Source organism: Xenopus laevis, chromosome 6S, assembly GCF_017654675.1.
Source record: "Xenopus laevis strain J_2021 chromosome 6S, Xenopus_laevis_v10.1, whole genome shotgun sequence".
Classification (NCBI taxonomy): Eukaryota; Metazoa; Chordata; class Amphibia; order Anura; family Pipidae; genus Xenopus; species Xenopus laevis.
The window spans coordinates 25,824,351-25,845,463 of NC_054382.1; the positions used below are offsets into that span (position 1 = coordinate 25,824,351).

Sequence of the window (21,113 nt, forward strand, 5' to 3'; positions counted from 1 at the left end):
TGTGAAGTGAAAATTCCTTTTGTTACTAAAGTTTTCGTCTATTGTAGCCTAACGGCCCATGAAAACTGCTAGTAACACTTACTTTCCGCCATCATTTGTTATAACAATTGGTTAGCCAATAAGATCCAATGCAGGGTGGTGATAAAATCTGCCCATGTATGGCCAGCTTTAGACTTGGGGAGGATATCATTTGTAAACTTGTGCCATCATTTCACAAAACACAAATTGATTTGAGAAGTTTAGACAAAAAGGCTAAACAAAAACAAAAATGAATAACAAAACAACATTGTCAGTTTATTGCATTTGAAAAAATCAATATCGCAATGAATTCTGAAAGACTTTTTGGAGGTAAAGACTTCTTTGGTTTTTCACAATGATACAACATTGTATTGTATTTGTATGTCCAACCTGCACCCTCAGTTAAGCAGTAACTGGAGGACCACCAATGGGGCTTTCCTGTACTGCAAACATCTAAATTGTTGCATGGTATATATTACCCTTGGTGTATTAATCTAAGCCTCTGAGGCTGTGGGCTGAGGGCAATTGCACCCGTAGCCCAACCTAGATTACTATTACTAGTTTACTATTATTAAAAAATGAATATATTGTTAACTAAAACGTGCAAAGATTGCCACTGGTCTCTGTAGCAACCAATCAGTTGGTACCATTTACTGATCATCTGTTGAAAAGCAAAGATCTGTAAAATATTTTTTAAACTTTACCCCTTGCCCCAAATTAAATGAATTTGTACTTTTGTTTTTTACTATATGCAGGGTATATGCTCTAAAGACCATCCTGATAAAACTGATTCTATTCTGAAATTGTTCTTCTTTAGGATAGCAGATAAATGCAAGTATCTGTAAAATAAGGAATCCATGGAGCAGGGATGGAACAATGGCAGTTCAACTTGGACAACAATCAGTAAGTAGCAGCCACGTCCTCTGTGCTGCAATGGGGAGACGTGTTGGAGCAGGTCTGTGTCTGGGCTGGAATGTTTGTGTGTGTCTGACAGTGGGGAGAAATATGAATATAGCTGGAGGGAGCAGCCTCATTCCCCAGCTGCACAGCCATGCCTCCCCCTCTGCATCTCACCTAAAGGAATGAGGGGAGGCTGCAGGGCTCACACACACCCATTACTGAGACAAAATAGCTTGCCAATCCCTTGTCATGATTACTGGGTTCTCATTGGCATGGGACAGTCTAACAGTTCTGGGGTTCCTCACTGCCCCCCAACTTCCCTCTCTCTCTCCAGAGACAGAGCCCCATTCTGTGAATCCATTGTACTCGGTTCCTTCCACTCTGTACTAAAACTGCTCTGGTAAATCTCATCACACATCTGGTATTATGGGATGAGGGTTGTTATATGACTGAAGCAGGCAGCGCAGCAATTTGTTTAGGAGAATGGAAAGAATTAAAGCTATGGGCCAAAAGCTGAATATTGCACGCGTGTGTGAGGCGTAGCTACTGTGTGGAGATGTAGCCAATAAGGTTGCCAGATTTTATGGAAAAAAAAATAGGGCCTTTCTATAATTTTATTTTGCCTCCCTATTAATAACATTGGCATCAAGCTACATTTATAGGCCAGGCTGGTAAAATAGCAGTCAGGCGGTGCCCTATTAGCAGGGCCGCCATCAGGAGGGCATTTGTCCGGGGCAGTACCGAGCCAGGTCTGTCAGTTGCCCCCAGGTCCCCACCACAGCTGTGCGCAAGGGCGTGCAACCGAGGACTCGTGCACAACTGCGCGAAACCGAGGACACATGTGCGTAATCGTGCGTAACCGAGGACGCATGTGCGTAATTGTGCGTAACCGAGGATGCACGTGCGTACTTGTGCGTAACCGTGCGCAACCGAGGACGCGTAGCCGATGGCGCAAAGCACTTCGACTTCATAGAGCACACCCAATTTTCAATGTGGTAAGATTTGCCGGACTAGGGGTAGGCTGCATATAGGGAAAGTCCCTGGCGCCCCCAAGCTTTGTGCCCAAGGCACGTGCCTCTTGTACCTTCCCCTTGTTCCGTCCTGGGCCCGGCAAAATCTAAGGTGAAAGGGGGGCCCTGGTGTGCTGCGATCTCTGAAAAAACCAGCCCCCCTTAAAAGAGAAGGAAACCCTTTTGCAAAAAACCCGTACCCCCCACCCCAGGTAGACCCCCCTACCTCCTCCCCTCAGGCTAACTACCCCTCCGGGGAAATGCCCCATATTTTGTACTTACCCCTCAGCGCATATTCTTCCAATGGACTTGCACGCATCCATCTTCCGGCTCCTCGGTAAGCTGACTGGGAGATCGGCAATTTCCATGTAATTCTGCGCATGCACAGTTGTCTCGAACCGCCAAACTGCTCCAACAGTGCATGCGCAGAAATACAGATCTCCCAGTCAGCTTACCTAGGACCCAGAAGATGGATGCGTGCAACTCCGCTGGAAGAATCTACGCCGAGGGGTAAGTATGGAGTATGGGGCATTTCCCCGGGGGGTAGTTAGCCTGGGGGGAGGAGGGTGGGTGGTCTACCGGGGGTGGAGGGTACAGGGTTTTTTGCAAAAGGGTTTCCTTCTGATTTAAAAGCGCGCAATGACCCGATGCGGTGAAGGAAGCTTTGGAAAGACTCAAAGCTGTAAAGGAAACGGTGGAAAGACCCAAAGTGGGCGAATGAAGTGCCAGAAAGAGCCAAAGCGGTGAAGGAAATGCGCAGAAAGACGCGAAGCAGCTAAGGGAATGCCGGAAAAACCCAAAGCAGCAAAGGAAATGCTGGAAAGATGCAAAGGAAATTCCAGAAAGACCCGAATCGGCAAAGGAAATGCTGGAAGGACCCGAACTGGTGAAGGAAATGCTGGGAAGACCCAAAGCAGCGGAAAGATCTGAAGCGGCGATGAATGGAGCCAAATGCTGTAGAAGCAAATGAAGAATCTGCCACAGACAAGGAAGAAGAACCTAATTAAGTTCCACTGAACACCAATGGGGTTTTTTTTTTCTATTAAACCACTGGCCACCAATGCTTTTGTTTTACGGTGGCCACTGACCACTAATGTTATTTTTTTTATCTGTAAGAGGGGCTCCTGACCACCAATATAATTTTTTTGAATTCTCTATTGGGCCCTGGCATTTGGTATTTTTAACTTGTAAGGGGAGAGGGCTTGGTCACCATTTTTTTTTAAATTTTCTATGGGGCCCTGTGAATTCTGATGGCGGTCAGTAGAAAGTAATTGACGAGCACTCCAAACAGCCGTGGAATTAAAAGAAGTGAACTTTTTATTTTCAACCTGTTAAAAACGTCAATTGAAGCGTTTCGTATCGACCGATATGTAGTCATAGGTAAAGTGTCGGACTGGGATACCAGGGGCCCTCCCAAAAACTTTAGGCCAGGGGCCCACTCTCAGTACTATTATTCATCCTCTCCTCACTCCTCTCACAGTTTATTTTAGTTATACATCCTGTAATCTATTATTCCATCAATTTAGCCTCTTTGTTCTCATAGAAACAGGGAATGGCCATGGAATAGGCCAAGTGTTAAGCAGCACGTGGGACCACTGACACCTGGACCCACCGGGAGTTTTCCTGGTATCCCAGTCAGGGCCGGAACTTGGGGTAGGCAGAGTAAGCACGTGCCTAGGGCGCAAAGCTGGGGGGGCGCCATGCACGTACCTGCTCTGTCACCTACCCCATTGTCCGGTCCTGTCTCTCCCTGACTGCCGTGGATATGTTTTCGTAATTGCGCTGCACGTAGTTTCGGGCATGCGCACCATAGCGCAGTTTTGCGCATGCGCAGCATATAGCAGTTTCGCACATGCGCACCAGAGCACGCACTCAGCTGGCGCCGTAGCCGGCCATGTTGCCTAGGGCGCCTGGCTGGGTTGGCCCAGCTCTGATCCCGGTGGGCCAGTCCGACGCTGCATAGGTATATAGGTTTCGTAAATATATTTATTTTATGAACCAAATTTAGCATAAGCCACGTTTATAATTCTGATGGCGGCCCTGCCTATTAGACAGGTAAGTGACAGCAGTTAGCACCAAGATAACTCCAGCAGGGAGCCCACCAGCACCACCTTGGTGCCACCACAAGGCACAGCAATATGGTCACAGGGATGGGAGAAAAGGGGGAGACAGCTTTTTTTAACTGGTGTCCACGTCCTCAGAAGAATGGAACTAATTTAACAACAGCGCCCCGTCACCACTTCCCCTCTGCTGCCAGAAGCAAACTGAGGAGATGTGGAGAACTTGACCTCCCGCCAGATGCGCCAGGGGCGGGGCTGAGGGTAGCCGCGCTCTGCCATTGGCTGGAAGGCTCCCGATGACTCGCAGCCGAGGGAACCTCCTGCCGAATAAATGGGCGCAGACTGTGTATGATGCGATTAGAGTCGCAGGCGGCAGGTTCTGCTGAAAATCTGGAATTACCCGTCTAGAAGTGTATGAAAGCACAGCTCAATCTTAAGAACCGGACTCTCACTCACAAGGAGTCTGCATGACTAGCCGCTAGCCATGCTCAGCTTTGTGGATACGCGGACTGTGCTGCTGCTGGCAGTCAGTCTTTACCTAACGACATGTCAATGTAAGTGACAGTTTATGCTACCTCTGCTGGGGGGAGGGGCCGTTCCAATAATGGATCCCAAATAATGACACGTTAAAGTGCTGGCTGGGGAATTTCAGCTTTGTCCAGCTGCAACTGCCAGTGTTTTCTAAGTTCTAATGCAACTTTAGCTAATAAAAGCTAATACTCCAGCTGAGCTGGTGGGTGCATGTCCCATTGGCTGAGAGATAACTTTCAGTATGATGTAAAGAGTGATATTCTAAGACAATTTGCAATTAGTTTTAATTTTTGATTATTGAAGGTTTTTGAGTTATTTAGTTTTTTTATGCAGCAGCTCTTCCATTTGCATTTTTAGCAATCTGGTAACTAGGGTCCAAATTACCCTAGCAACCATGCAATGATTTGAATAAGAGCCTGGAATATGATTAGGAGAAGGCTTGAATAGAAGGATCAGTAATAAAAAGTACAGATCTTATAGAGCATTTGTCTTTTAGAAGGGAGTCAGCGACGCTCATTTGAAAGCTGCGAAGAGTCTGGAGAAAAAGGCAAATAACTATAAAACTATACAAAAGAAATAATGAAAACCTATTGAAAAGTTGCTTAGTATTGGCCGTTCTATAACATACTAAAAGTTACCTTAAAGGTGAACCACCCTTTTAAACCCCAGGGATGAACAAAAGTTTCTGGTACTTGGCTCATCTTGGAAGTTGGACTCGCATTGTCTCTGCTTAAACCTATAGAGTGGGCGCCCTCTTGTGTCTCTTTCACGACACAGCACTGGAGCTCAGGCCTCTTGCTTCCATATATGGAAATTCATTTGTATTTGTTGGATGTTTGATCAAATGTGGAGTTTTCTGTAATGTCACACGTAGGCAGGTGGTCTGGGTTCCCATATATATATATCTATTTATCTATATATATATATATATATATATATATATATATATATATATATATATATATATATCACTATAAAATACAGGCAAGATACGAGGAAAGACAGCAATGACTGGCAGACAGAAAGTAGCAGAGATATTGAGAGAGGCTGCTGGGTATAAAATCATACCCCCTTATGTAATAAAAGGCATTACGTTTGCTTAGGAGCGGTAACCCCTAGTAACCAATAAGATGTTTGCTTTTAAACAGTAAATGCTACCTGCTGATTGGCTGCTAGGGGTTACTGCTCCTGGGCACACTTAGTGCCTTTTATTACACAATTCCCTCCAAAATTATTTTCTATTAAATTAGTATTTTTATAATACACCCCACACACACACACACGTCTCCATCCTCAAAGCTCCCTAAAAGACAGGTCTTTTAGGGGGCTTTGAGGAAGGAAACGCGGACTCCAAATAAGTTCCAAAAAAAATGTAACTGGCAGTGTGTTAGGTTATCTTATCTGTGATATTAGATGGGTCCTCCATTAACTCATATTGATAAAATATAGAAGGCTTCTGCATGCAGAATTATTAATATTATTATTATTATTACAATAGGGATGACAAAAAATTCTAAATAAATATATATATATATATATATATATATCCTTTCATTATTTAAGTTATGAGAAATTAAATTAATGATATATATATATATGTATATGTATATATATGTGTGTGTGCCCTTGTACACAACTACATTCCTTTTTGGGCCTCTGTACAATGATTTTTGATACAATTGCTCCCTAAAGTTTGTTGTGGGCACTGGCATCAGAATTCATGAGCATACTGCTTACAGGGAACATTGTTTCAGCCTCCAGTGCTTCCCACCCTACTGATGCTGGTCCCATTCCTGCAGGTGTAACACACCTGCAGTCCCCCCACTATGTAATTTGCACAAACTTACATTATACTTAGTGTGTCTTTTAATGATAATTTACAGGAACATGATATATAACCCAATGCTGTAGCTCTTAATTTGCCATTTTTTCCCTTTAACCCCTGCTGCTGGGTTGGCCTTGCAATGACCAAGGAGATTGTCAGCTCCCACTAGTGGCCAAATCATATAATAACATTCAGTCTTCCTTATATAATCATTTCCTGTTTGGCCCCGGAAACATTTGTATTAAAGGGGTTGTTCACCTTCCAAAATTAGTTTTTTCAGTTCAGTTGTTTTCAGATAGTTCACCAGAAATAAATGCTTTTTTTCAATTACTTTCTATTTTCTATGTGTGACTGTTTTTTCTAATATTGAGGTGTAAAGTTTTATTTATTTCTAAAGCAGCACTGGGGAGGGGGTCGCCGACCCTGCAACCAGTTCTAAATTGATACATTCAGTTGATACATTTGTTATCTTTGGCCCTGCTGAGCGGAATCCCTGAGTTTCATTAAAGTCACCTGTTAGAATTGATACAATTGTTGCTAATCCTAACTCCATAGATGCTGCTGAGAAATGTAACAATTTTGTATCAAATTTAGCAAATTGTAACAGTTTAGAACCTGCTCCTGAATTAGTGAGCTGTCAAGACTGAAACACCAGAGTCAGGAACCTAAAACCATTTTGCAAAAGATGGTAAAAAATGGAAAGCAATTGAAAAAAAATATTTATTTCTGGGAAACAATTGAACTGAAAAAGTGTTTGGAAGGTGAACAACCCCTTTAATTAATCCACTTTTTGACTTTTTCATGATTAATTATTGTAGTGGAAATTAAAGTAGTGTCATTTTACTACTATACGTCACTACTCCATTGTATTACCACTCCCATAGAAGGGTATTCATTCCTTCTGTTTGCTGGCACATTCTTTATTAAACCCACTGCAGCATTATTAAATATATCTATGAATCTTTATAGTGCAAACAGAAGCAATAATCCTTGATAAGTGCAAGAAATAACTGTATACAATTTTTGTATTAGATAATACAATTTGTAACTCGTTAGTGTCTCACTGCCTATGATTAAGTGTCTTTGCCCATGAAACACTTAAGGCTGTAGACTGTGGGGTTAGTATATTTTAATCATGTTATAATTTAAGATTTCTTATATGTTTTAAGAATGTTGTTGTGATTTTTATAGTATCTTATATTAACTATTAACTGTGATCAGCCTAGTGATGCTTAACTAATAAAATAAAACTTCTGATTGGCTCTAGGCAGGTGTATTAACTACATTATCCAGCAAAATGTTGCTGAGTTTGGGGCAGCAAAGGGTTTAGATGGCTTATCATTGCCAATGTCTTTCTTGCTGCTGATCCAAGCATTAATAACAGTCAGTGGGGCTCATTTATAAACACTGGGCAAATTTGCACATGGGCAGTAACCCATAGCAACCAATCAAATGCTTTATATTGCATTCAACCTGCAGCTGCCTGTAAAAAGCCAGTCACTGATTGGTTGCTATGGGTTACTGCCCAGGTTCAAATTTGCCCAGTGTTTATAAATGAGCCGAGTGTCCTAAGAGAATGCTGGGAGTTGTAGTGCAGCAGCAGCACAGTGGAAATCAGGACAGGCTGCAGTTGCCTGATAGGTATCAGGCAGGGGAATATATCCTGTCCTATTATAGCAAAATAATAGTTAAATCTTTAATGTAATTCAAATTTGTATGGAACAATCACATTTATATTTATATTTGGAGATCAAATATTTATTTTGTTTTTCTTTTTTTTTCTTATTTTCATGTGCCTTCCTCCTCTCCAGCTGTAAATGAGGTCAGTATATTTTAATTATTTTTTACCTGCTTTGCCTTACCCCCTCTCCCGCAGTTGTGTTTATTTACCTAGTGTAACTGAATGACCATGTTATTGTAAGGACTTGTCCTGTTAACATACTCCATGCGGAATGAGCCCACCCAGACTTCCTGAGTGGGCCGGCTTTCCACGTGGGGCTTCCCTCATAAGGGGGTCAACATGGCAAAGTCACATATTCCTGATGGGAAATCTGGAAACCAAGATCTCTTCAGCACAGAGTGGACTATACTATGAGAAAATAAGGAAAATGTGGATTATTTTGAGCTTCAGCAATTTATGGATAAACTCAGGGGGCTGGATAAATCCTGGTTGGCTGAAATGGATTTTATGTCTGAAATTGAGGACATTGATATATACATATATTTGTGTTTTTTTATATTGAATGGGTTTCCAGATTGCTCACTTTGGAACAATAAGATGGACATTCTTCTTGCAGATGCCAGAGACATTAAGCAATAGATGCAATAACATGCTTGTGTTATGTAGTGGAAACCGCCTGTCAGTATAGAGCAATGTCTGTGGAATTTATTAATTTGAGATTTTTCTTTGTGTTTTTGTTCCGTAGGTTCAAAGGGTAAGCACTTCTTATGTTTGGGGTCGGTACTAAAGTGTGCATGCTGAAATTGTATTATTAATGTGTACTAATGGAGTCTTTAGGGTGGTGGGTGGTGTGGGTAGTAATATGCACTATAGATGAGTAATATAGATTACACAGCCCTCTAAATGTTGCTCAGCTGTAGTTCAGTTACACCTGGAGGGCTTAGAATCGCTAATACTAAGGTTGGAAGTTAGTATTCTATGCAAAAGATTGTTGATTCCTCTCTAGTAAGTATGTGTGCCATGGATAGGAATTCTGTTATCTGAGCAGGGCACTAATACAAGACATGGAGTTTGCCTTGGTGCCATGTCACCAGTACTAGACAGGGGCAACTCATGTAACAGGAGACTGGAACTTCTTGAAGGCTGCCTTTTAGCTGCAAAGCAAAAGTAACGTATTGGTTAGGTTGAGAAGGGCTAAAAGCAGCAAAACAACCCTTCTCAATTGCAAGGCATGCCTTACAGAAAGTAACAGAAGTGTCCCAGAAGCAGTCCCAGCCTGAGGGCCAACCCCCCTACCTCTTTAGTGGTTGTAGTTTTGCAACATCTGACCAAGTTTGTCCAAGAATCTTCTACATATATAGTACTAGCTAGACAAGTATGTCACCTTTGTGGTTTGATAGCTGTTTTGAACCACTACTAACATTACCCTTCCTCATGGAATTCCAATTCTACACCAGCTGGAGGGAGACAGGATCACCATGGTGATAAACTTTACGGCAAAGGATTAGTGAAAGGTCACAGATGAGGACCTGTTCATGATGCTGGAGTGGAGAAAGCTAACTGTAGCTAAGCCAAGCTAAGAGAGAGACAACTCTGAATATGTTAAGATAAGAGACACCCAACCCTTAGTTACCTCAAGGAAAGAGAGAGGAAACTCTAAATATATTAAGCTAAGAGACACCCAACCCTTAGCTACCACAATCAAAGAGAGAGGCTATTTTAAGTATGTTAAGCTAAAATACACCCAACTTTTAGCTACCCCAAGCAAAGAGAGAGGCAACTCTAAATGGGTTAAGATAGACATGCTATAAGAGGGCCAACTACAAGCAAAATGTGCAAAGAGAGAACCATCACTAGCTGAGACAGAGACAACATTAGGTAATCTGAGCTATAGGTGTATATAGCTTTTGACTGTAGGTGGAATACTGGGTTGTTATTCAACAGCAGCTAGAGGGCCCCATGTTGAATATCTTTGATATTCAGAAGATATTTGAATATCATTACTAAAACTGGTCTTTGATCTCTTATCTATATTTATTTCTTAAGGGGACCCGATGTGGCCCTGTCTACCCAAAAATCAACCTTGTAATTTCATTATCTAGGCCAGACACCAGGCACCAGATTATGTATTTACAGAGGACTTTTTTTTCCTAAACAGAACGTTATAATATAATATAGAATTAGAATTACTTTCTTGAGACATTGGGATAATACAGAGCCATTGCATGACTCTTCTGCTGTTCTGCTGGGTGTGTGATGAAGAGGCTTCCAGTGCATGCAGTGCCTGATAAGGAAACAACCCAATGTGTAATCTGGATACCGGAAGACTCGGTTAATGAACTACAGTTCCCAGCATCCCTCCACAGCCGAAAGCTGCCTGGAGATGCTGGGACTTACACAATTTGGCAACAGGCAGGGGGTGGGAGTGAGGAGCGCCTGGCTTGGCTGCTATTGAATGTCTGCATTCTTGGTGTGACGTATGAACAGTGAGTAAGTCTGTTACTTCCCACAGGGGCCCAGAGGAGACAAAGGCCCACAGGGAGACAGGGTAAGCACAGCTACTCTTTTATCCTCACTGCAATAGGAAAACTGTCAGTAAACAGCAGTCAAGTTTTTTAAACATAAAACATTTATTCTTTTACTTGTTATCATTTTATTTATCTTTATGTTTGTATTATTTACCAAAATAAAATGACATATTGCCTCGTTTAGAGACTTTTATACGGATCATTTCCATCTTGATTTATTGTGTCTAATAATCCCTTTACAAGTCATTTATTAAATATTTATTGTGTTGTTTTTTTTGTTAAGTTGTCTTTTGTTAATGCAGAACTGTGAAATAAAATGAAACTTTTCCACCAATGGTCTATGTGATTTGTTGGCCAAATCAGTCAATGGAGATTTTGTTTTACTCATCCAATCATTTTTCTGCTGCTGCAGATTATTTCTCTTTAGCAAAGCACAGGTATGGGATCCGTTATCCAGAAAGCTCCGAATTATGGAAAGGCCATCTCCAATAGACTCCTTTTTATCCAAATAATCCAAAAATTTAAAAATGATATTTTTTTTCTCTGCAATAATAAAACAGTACTTTGTACTTGATCCAAACTAAGATATAATTAATCCTTATAGGAAGCAAAATCAGCCTATTGAGTTTATTTAATGTTCACATGACATGAAGATCCAAATTATGGAAAGATCCATTATCCGGAAAACCCCAGGTCCCGAGTATTCTTGATAACAGGTCCCATACCTGTATTTCACCATGGGTCAATATTCAGTGGAACTGCTTAAATGTATCTTTGTATGCCTGGCAGTTCCTCCAAGTTTCCCGCATACAGATGGAGCAACAATTAGCTTGGCGCCTCATGCCCATTTATTTGCCATGACATTTAATATGATGTTTGAATATGATGTTGCAATGAGCAGCAAATGTCTCGGTGGGTAAAATATTTTGGCCAGATTCAGTCTAATAAAACAACTTCACCTGGAAATTGCCACTGTCTAGTCTATGGGGAAGACTAATAATGAGTTAGGGGACAGAGTTTGCGTTTTTTCATTTTATTGAATCCATCTCTTTCCAAAGGAAACATTCTGTAAATCTTGATAACATAGGGTTTCATTTGATTTTACATATCAAGGCACAAACAATGATCTTATTCCATGTTAGTAATGTGGGTGCGAATGATTTACTAAAAGATTATTATTTTAAATCCAGGGCCCAGCAGGTCCTCCAGGTAGAGACGGCGTTGATGGAGAACCAGGCTTACCCGGACCCCCTGGCCCACCTGGCCTTGGCGGAGTAAGAAATTCTTATTTTTGTACTAGATACAAGATTCCAGCTATTTTAATAAATTGCATGTGGACAGAAAGAGCCTGGTAAATCTGGTATATATCCATGGCAACATTCAAACATGCTTTCTTAGGTGTATCATAGTCATACATTCTAACACCCCATCCCACTCCATGTCTAGAGACTATAGCACATTCTGGGTATTAAAGAATTATTTTGCCAAATTTGCAACAATAAATATTTCTGGTCCAGTCACTGCACCAAGGGACAGCAAGTTGCTAAGTGATTACTATGCTATTTAAAAATGCTTCTGAAATATCTCTGAAAGTGTGTGGGGGGCAATCTTGCCACCTTAACATGGTCAAAGATTCGCTTTAATTCTCATATTACAGGACATCCTTAGTCTGCAATCTAAGATGGACTTCTTTATCTCCCACCCTAATACAGAGATAAAAGGATGCAATAGGATCAGCAACAGCACACAACTCTGAACTAAACTAATAGCCCCTAAAGCACTGGGTACAATGTAATGCAGTGAAAGTTAAAGTCAGGGACAACAGTTATTAATAATTGTGCCCGTTAGTGTCCATTTGCCCATTATGCTCTTTTATTATTTCACTCATTTAGCTAGATCAAATTGAAATGATGTGGGGGGCGTTAAAACACAAAATCACTGTAATAACCCTGCCTATTTGGAAGACACATTTTATTAGCTAGAGGCAATTTGTGCCTCTTAGAACATGTCTAGTCTAAAATCATCAGCCTATCAGCAATAGTGTGCCTGTAAATATGTTTAATTGCCAGTAATTATATCTTCTATACACCATTATATTATCAGTCTCTGTGTACCCTAAATATTATTTAACAACAATATAATATGGCAGCTTCAACCTTATATTAGATTTCTATCAATGTCCAGTCTACTTTGATGTTGGTACCCAATATTATCTTGCCATTAATTGTACTGATTTCATCTTCGTAGAACTTTGCTGCTCAATATGACTCATCTAAAGCTGGCGGAGAACCTGGCCCTGCGGTAGGTAACCACCATGAATATTACTAATTTAATAGTTTTTTGTTTTTTTTTTCATTTAGATATACATATTATAGGCTCTGTAAAATATTTTTTTACCATAGACTCAAAATCAAATACAAAAGGAGACTATTACCTTCTTATGCACAGTGTACCATTTCTTTATTAAGTTCTTAGGCTAAGTTGAATGTTTGCAACCAAACAAGCTAACCATTGCTTTGAGCATGATGAGCCTAACCCATTCATTTCTAGCTGTTGTGTGATTGTATCAGAAGGATATGTTCTGGACTGAATGCCTGCTATAGGCACATTTGTGCAAGTAGCGCCCAGCTTTCAGTATAAACCTTTGTTTTGGTTCAATGGCCATCTGATTTGATCAGATGTGCCTGTGTGATCATTGATAATGAGCACATACAATGCAAAGATCCTTTCTAATCGTATACTGAAAGTATACAACAGATAATACAGTGCTATGCAATATGTTGGCGCTATATAAATACATGTTAATAATAATAATAATAATTAAAACATACAAATAATACTGTAGGCAAAAATACATACATACATAATGTGTATGCAACCATGTACAAGTCATAGTAACATAAACTTCTATACAAAGCAACAATATTAATACACAGTTGTGACATTATATATTGTCATATAAGTGTTCACCTCAAATCTCTGTTATACTTGACCTTGACCTTGACTTCTGAAAATATCTATGATATCTAGCAAGAACTCTTGAGACCTTATCCTAACTGGTCTTCAGTTTGGGCCTTTTGTCACTTCTCCAAGAGCCCCTAAGGACACTCATTTAATTTTTTATAATAGCCAATGAGGAATATAAGGACCAAGTTTCTAAGCAAATGCAATGTGCAAAACACCTGTGCAAATTGCCATGTTTTTAATCCATAATGCACTATTTTTTATCAAAAATTCAGTACTGTTTGGTTGCTAGTGATGCACCCTTATTATGATAAAGAGCCCTATAATATTCTATATGTAGAATTTATAATACAAGTCATTGCATATATAATATTTTCCTATAATGCTCCTAAGGCTCAGATAAAGTTATCTGCAAGTATAATCAAACCTTTAGTGCTATAAAGTAGAGATTTAATGATCAGATATGTAAATACTAGTGGACTGCAGATTTATGCATCTCCCCAGTCAGGGCCGGGCCATGCCAGCCAGGCACCCTAGGCAAACTGGCTGGTCCGGCGCCCACTAACCGTGTGCATTCGCAAACTGTCACTTTCGTGCACATGCGCAAATCAACGCTTGCATGTATCGCTGTGCGTGCATTTGCAGAAGCATGAATACAGGGCCAAATAGAAGAGTTTGTTTGGAGAGAGGGGAGCGGACATGGGGTAGGCAACAGAGAAGGTACCTGCCTGGCGCCCCCTAGCTTTTGCGCCCTAGGCAAATGCCTCCTGCTCTGTCCCCAGTACTGGCAGCTTCAAACTGCACACCATAGTCAGAATATATGTGATATACTCAGATTGAGGCAGTATGTAATCATAGAACTTCTTAGGAGAAGAAAGGAGAATGTGTTCCTAACTGTAGAGTGATGCAATTTATGGAGTTTGAGGTAGAACTATTGCATTTTTCAGTTTTTATGTTATTTTATATATTTTTTTTTCAATCATGCAGTTTTATAATGCAGCATTTAATTAATTTTGCAGGGTTTAATGGGACCAAGAGGACCCCCTGGATCACCTGGATCCCCTGTAAGTATTAATATACCCTGGCAAGCATTCATTTGAGTAATGTGATATGTGTTAAGCTTTTCAGTGAGTGGATGTTATTTCCTGGCCTTTAATCTCTATACAAGACTGATGTGTGTCTTATGCCTTTTTAGGGTGCTCAAGGTTTCCAAGGACATCCCGGTGAACCTGGTGAACCTGGCCAACCTGTAAGTCATGTAAAAATACTTTATGACAGTGACATTTTTATGCTTATAAAATATCATATTATTTATGTCATTATCTGTCTCCATAGGGTCCTGCAGGAAATAAAGGTCCCACTGGTCCACCTGGAAAACCCGGTGAAGATGTAAGTTGGGGCAAAAATAGCAATGTTCTTCTAAAGGGCATTAATGTGTGGTTTAACCAAGGAAACGTAACATTATAATCAGCACTTGGGCGGGCAGAGTGAAAAGCAAAAAGGTTATTGTTGTGCCCGTAACTTATTGTTACATGGTCAATTAAATAAAGCATAAAAAAAACATCACATTTCTTATTCCATGTGCTACATGTAGCCCTCCAAGAGATTTGTATGCCCCTCAGGCTTATCATGGGCCCCTAGACACCTCTGTATGATAGTATACACTATACTCAACAAATTGGATAGTCAGCTTTTTGCATCACCCCAAGGATAATTCAGAAACCTACTGCAAAAAAGAGTAATTTTATTGACCTATTGTGTGAATAAATAAACATTTTTTAATATTAATTTTTAGGGTCACCCTGGTAAATCTGGAAGACCTGGTGAGAGAGGCGTTCTAGGACCTCAGGTAAGGAGATCTTAGTTTCATTTAATAATGCACCTTTTATAAAATGAGAATTTGTCCAAACCATCCAGTGCATTGTGCATTTTTCCATAAATGTTGGGACACCAGTGGGCAGAAGTTCCCAGGCAGAAGAGTGAGACAGCCCCCTTAGTGCTAATACAGATAGCACTTCTGCCTGGGAATGGGCTGTGCTGTGCAGCTTAGACTAGATAAACAAATTGACAACACCAGTAGACCTGGGCCAGCCAATAAATACATACTGTATATACATGCATATCCTTACAGTCTGCTATATGGCAGAAAATAGGTGCAGGGAACTGTTGTGGCCTCCTAATTTGCATTTTTCAATTCTTTATATTCATTGGGGCAGGTGAAGGTCTCTCCACTTTTTAACAGAGTGCCAATTTATTTAGGAACCCTGTTCAAAAGCTATTCCAGTCAGCTAGCTGGCATTAGACCACAGGCAGAGATGCTCATTGAAAAACATACATAGTCACTGTTGTATCTGAGATACAATTTACACCCTGCTAGAATTAGGATCCTGTTTTAAATGGGATAATGCATTAAAAGTCTCAAAGTTTGAACCTGTCTTAGTAACCAACCAACTCATAGCAATTACTGCTCGGCTCAAGCAAAACACCTTTTATTACAGGGTCTTATCTGCTAATATTATAATGCTTATATGGCACATGGGTCTTTTTCTTCCCCAATTGATTTTTAGTCAGCAGAGAAGCACCCACATCTGCATCTGCCCCTTCAATTTCACTGGTCTAGGATACATTTGACTAGACCACTACTGCCAGTAAACAACTTTTTATGGTATTTTGGAGTTAAAAAGCACAAGTACTGGTTGTCAAGCACTTCCTATTTAAAAGAATCTGAGATAGCTGGGGCACCATCAATGTAGTAGAGGACATGCCTCATGTGCCATAAACTATATACTGATTTATAAATCACAAATGAAAATGTAGGATGAAGTTGAAAGTTCCACTGACAACACATATGCAGATTACTTCCATTACTTCCAATATTCCACGAATATGCCAGCCCAAATAAAACAAAAATGGAATCACATTTTCTAGGTCACATACAATAACTATCCCAATATACTATTCATTAAAAAATGGATGCTACGTACACCAAGCTCTTAGGTCAACCCCTCTGTTTCTAACCATAATGAATTATGACTAACTAATTACTAATTGCCTTTCAGGGTGCACGTGGTTTCCCTGGAACTCCCGGTCTCCCTGGATTTAAAGGAATTAGGGTAAGTTTTGTGAATATTACCAAAACTGTCTAATCCTGTAGATTTAAATGTCCTCAAGATCTAGAACAGAACAACATTACCATGCATTTTAAAGTGAAAAACTTTTTTGGATTTGGGCATGCTGTCATAGGAGCCACTGATACTGTCCTCTGATTCAGGCATGCTATCATGAGCCAATGATGGTTTTCCCATTTAGGCCTGCTGACATGTTAGCCATTGATCATTTGATCATATTTTGGCACACTGTCATTTAAACCATCTGTTGGCTTGCTTGGATTTAGGAACACCGTGATTTTAGCCATACACATACACAATAAACAGTTGTTTGGATAGAGGAATACTATTATATGAGCCACTGATTTTTACTTATACTGAACATACTAAGTGCCAGTGGTTTTAGTAAAACCTCTTGGCATAGCAAAAAAAGGTCCAAGCCCCATTTAGCTATTGCAAAATACCCAATAGTATATGATGGCTGTTTAGAGGATGATACAAGTCTCATTCTGCAGGAAAAGGGTTTGGTCTGAGGGTAACTGCACATTCCCTACAAATCAGGGCAAATTTTCTTCCCAGTATTTCTTCTGGGTATTTAGTGTTCTGGGTTTGCTATGCTGATTAGTTTTACAGTACACCAATGTAGCAATAGCAGCAACATTAAAATGAGAGTGCAGTGATAATGAATCCTTTTCATGAGAGACATGATCTTTTTGCTAACAGAAGTGTGTAAGATATGTAAGTATATCGTTTTCATCTTTCTCTTGTTTTTTGTTTAGGGTCACAATGGTCTGGATGGTCAGAAGGGAGCCCCAGGTGTTGCAGGTGTCAAGGTAAATCCAGATATCGTTAATCCATTACCAGAGAAGTTTGTCAACAGCACAGGCAGAGAATAATGACAGCAAAGGAACATGTAAAATTTCTCCAGTTGCATATTTTTGCAACTTAATACCCATCAAGCATATTTCTACTGCCCGAGACTTACTGCTATATATAAATACCTGCCACCTTGTAGTTGCCTGGAGGTGTAACCTACCAATCAGATCACATGGAGAACCACAGGGTAGACACTGGAAGTATTTTTTTATTTTGGAAGAGACATTGTTAGGGTTCCGGGGTGAACTTGTTTAAGTTATAACCCCCCCACTACAAACTTAAATTAAGACTGAATGACACATGGACAGATTTGGTTAGGTCATTATTGACCATCTGGGTATGAATGGCACCTCAGAGCAGGGCACTTTGGACAGACCACTGTGCTTTCCCATTGGATTTCAGTCAGTCTGTCCAGACAGCTTCTAGGTCATTCTCAGCAGGTTGAAGGGGGATCAGTAGATAAGGAGGTAAGAGGAGCTGCATCTCTTATTAATTTGCTGTAAAATCCACTAATAATTGACATGTGGCTTTTCCCAGCAAAGTAGGTCCAAAAGAGTTTGAGCTTTCTGCAAAGCATTGTTTTGAATTAAATGTTTCCTAAATTAGAAACTATAGGGCCGTAATATCCTATGATTTTCACTGTTCAACAGTGAATGAATCATTCCAAAACAAATAGATATTCAGCTGTACCGTGAATGTAATATGATTTGTGTAAAACTGTTAGAAAGGGCCCAGTAGTAGTTTCAGTAAAATATAGAAATCTGTGAACCTCCACTGAAATTGAATTCAATAATAATAGCCGTAATAGTTATCAGGCAGAAAACAGCAATATTCCATATAAACTAGATGAAATGTGAAATAAATAAATATATAAATGTGTTAATATATTCAATCATTTTTACTTTTATAGGGAGAAAATGGTGCCAATGGTGAAAACGGATCCCCTGGTCAGGCTGTAAGTATTTATTTCTGTATGATGCTGTAGATACAGGGTGGAATATTCATATATATAAGGAGATGTTTGAGAAAGCTATTAGCGTACAGCATTTTTCTGTTCAGGAAGGGAACAAACAGAATTGCAAATAAATTAGCTACAACTGAAGGATCGTATCCTATATAGAAGAGGGAGGAAATATTATATAGAAGCAGGAAAAGGTAAAGAGGAGCTTAAGAGCTGAACTCATTTGTGGACAAATATACAGTATAATTTGAAAAAAGCAAATTGGGACAGAGGTTAAAAAAAACAAGTATTTTAAGTAGTGCAAACAATATGACAATGTGATATAATAGGGTTTACAAAGACAGCTCAAAAAGTAGAGCTACCAGGAGGTGAATAAAGTATGAAAAAAGATATACATATGATGCAAATGCAATAGTCAGTGCTGATATTTTGATGTAAATATAATTTAATAGTTGGTATTCATTTGTCTTCGCTATTTTTAGGGTGCACGTGGTCTCCCAGGTGAAAGAGGACGCGTTGGACCTCCTGGCCCAGCTGTAAGTGCATTGCACACAATACTGAAATACAAATGATATATCATTATACTAAAATATTAATCATGGCAAAAAAGCAACAATGGAGGAGTATCCATATTTACTGTAAAAGAAAGACTTCATAACTACCTATACTGTATATATTTGTAAATTCTCTTTGTCTGTCATGCAACAAGAAACTGAAATGCACTCATAGGATGAGATTTATATATAGAAGGATGTGCATCATGGGACATTTAGCATATCCCCTCTTTATAGCATCCATTTTTTGTATCCTTAGGGCTCCCGTGGAAGCGATGGCAGTGGAGGCCCCACCGGCCCAGCTGTAAGTAAACACTTGCCTTTTCCTCTTCTTTAATCAAGAAAATCTAGAATATTGATGTGTTCATTATGGTAGCTGACTAGTTACAGCTAACAGTTAAGAAAAGCTTAACTGTGCACAAACTGGAAATTCTATTATATGTTTCAGTGGCACAAATAGTCATAATAACATTACTGGACTGTTCAAAATTTGTACAGCAAAATACATTGCCCATTTTTGAGGCAGATTTTAATTTTTTTTTAAATCTAAGTTTAGAATTATGTTCAAATTTATTTGACTTTTAAAAATTCATTTTAAAATCTATTTTTGGCTTTCAAATGTGAGCTTATGACACTCTGTTAGATCTGTTCCATTGTTCATACTATTTTAATAGAAACTTCTACAAAAACCCTGAAGATTTTACATACTGGAATTTGTATTTCAGGGTCCCATTGGTTCTGCTGGTTCTCCTGGTCTTCCTGGTGCTCCTGGTGCTAAGGTAAGTTAAATAGTACATCTTATCTCTTGGTTATATGTAAAAAGGTTTAGCTTATTATGCTTAGAAAGCAATGCTGGCTACACATGTTTAAATCAGCTTGTCTAGAGAGTGACCAAATGAGCTGATCTTTACCTTCAGCTCAAATATATATATATATATATATATATATATATATATATATATATATGAGCTGAAAGTAAAGATATATATATATATATATATATATATATATATATATATATATATATAAAGTTTTAGAAAAACATCCACACCCACAGGTCAACGTTTTGGCCCCTGTATATATAGGCTGATGTGAAGGCTTAATCAGCAGTTAATATCTGCCCAGGTTCAAAACTGAAAATTAATATTAAACCGAATCCCTTTAGCCTAATCTCAAAATTTATGAGTACTTTTTTTATCCAATCTTAGGCTAGATGAAAGTTCTACCATTGCTGCCTTCCATCATTATTATCATCAAGAGGACACCTAGGGGCAGATTTATCAAAGTGAAAATTCGAATTAAAAATATTCGCATTTCGAGCTAATTTTTGTGTACTTCGACTAGGGAATAGTCCAAATTTGATTTGAATTTGAAAAAAATGTACTGTCTCTTTAAAAATTCATCTTCAACCATTCGCCATCTAAAACCTGCCGAATTGCTGTTGTAGCCTATGGGGGACCTCCTAGACTCTATTTGGAGTCATTGGGTGGACTTTGAATCTTTGAATCGAATTCGATCGAATGGGCTGTTAATTCGATATGTACAAGTCGAAATTGATCGAAAACGTACCTATTCGGCCAAAAAAGAAAAAACTTAGATTTTTTGATAAGTTTCGATTGGTCTTTTTTCATTTGAATTTCGAAGTTACGGGAGTTCAAAAAAACTCTCATTACTTAGAAATTCGACCCTTGATAAATCTACCCCCTAATATTACCCAAAAATCTATATAAGGCTGGAGACTGAGAGCAGTATATGTATATGGGCCAATAATGTGGGTGCCCCTATAATAGAGCCATAAATCATGTTACCTGATTAGCAAGCAGTGGATAGTTGCCAGAGGGTCCCATATAGGGATGAATTATCAGGAAAAGGTGTGCAGTTTACTGCTCTATTGTGATGGCTGGCTTGGTGGTCTTTACTTGTGTCTTTCAAGTAATTAGTTTCTACATTTTTTGATATAGCATTACTGTTGCCTTATTAGACCCATATTTTACAGAGTTAACTGTTACTATGGCTTTACATCAATGCTGTCAGTATGTACACTTGTGTCCCAGCATGCATGATAGGGGGCATGTTCAAAAGATCGGTTTTACTAAAC

General features: G+C 39.4%; 1 protein-coding gene across 1 annotated transcript in view; it reads left to right on the forward strand.

Moving 5' to 3' along the window:
• Positions 1–4,337: 4,337 nt before the first annotated feature.
• col1a2.S (collagen type I alpha 2 S homeolog) overlaps positions 4,338–21,113 on the forward strand; it is a 39,948-nt gene continuing 23,172 nt past the window's right edge. The window contains exons 1-16 of the mRNA XM_018269185.2: positions 4,338–4,542; positions 8,156–8,166; positions 8,771–8,779; positions 10,538–10,573; positions 11,744–11,827; positions 12,801–12,854; positions 14,537–14,581; positions 14,713–14,766; positions 14,853–14,906; positions 15,313–15,366; positions 16,577–16,630; positions 17,404–17,457; positions 18,411–18,455; positions 18,944–18,997; positions 19,275–19,319; positions 19,741–19,794. Of these exons, the coding sequence (XP_018124674.1) occupies positions 4,473–4,542; positions 8,156–8,166; positions 8,771–8,779; positions 10,538–10,573; positions 11,744–11,827; positions 12,801–12,854; positions 14,537–14,581; positions 14,713–14,766; positions 14,853–14,906; positions 15,313–15,366; positions 16,577–16,630; positions 17,404–17,457; positions 18,411–18,455; positions 18,944–18,997; positions 19,275–19,319; positions 19,741–19,794 (777 nt within the window). The 5' untranslated portion in view covers positions 4,338–4,472. The remainder of the gene's footprint in view (positions 4,543–8,155; positions 8,167–8,770; positions 8,780–10,537; positions 10,574–11,743; positions 11,828–12,800; positions 12,855–14,536; positions 14,582–14,712; positions 14,767–14,852; positions 14,907–15,312; positions 15,367–16,576; positions 16,631–17,403; positions 17,458–18,410; positions 18,456–18,943; positions 18,998–19,274; positions 19,320–19,740; positions 19,795–21,113) is intronic.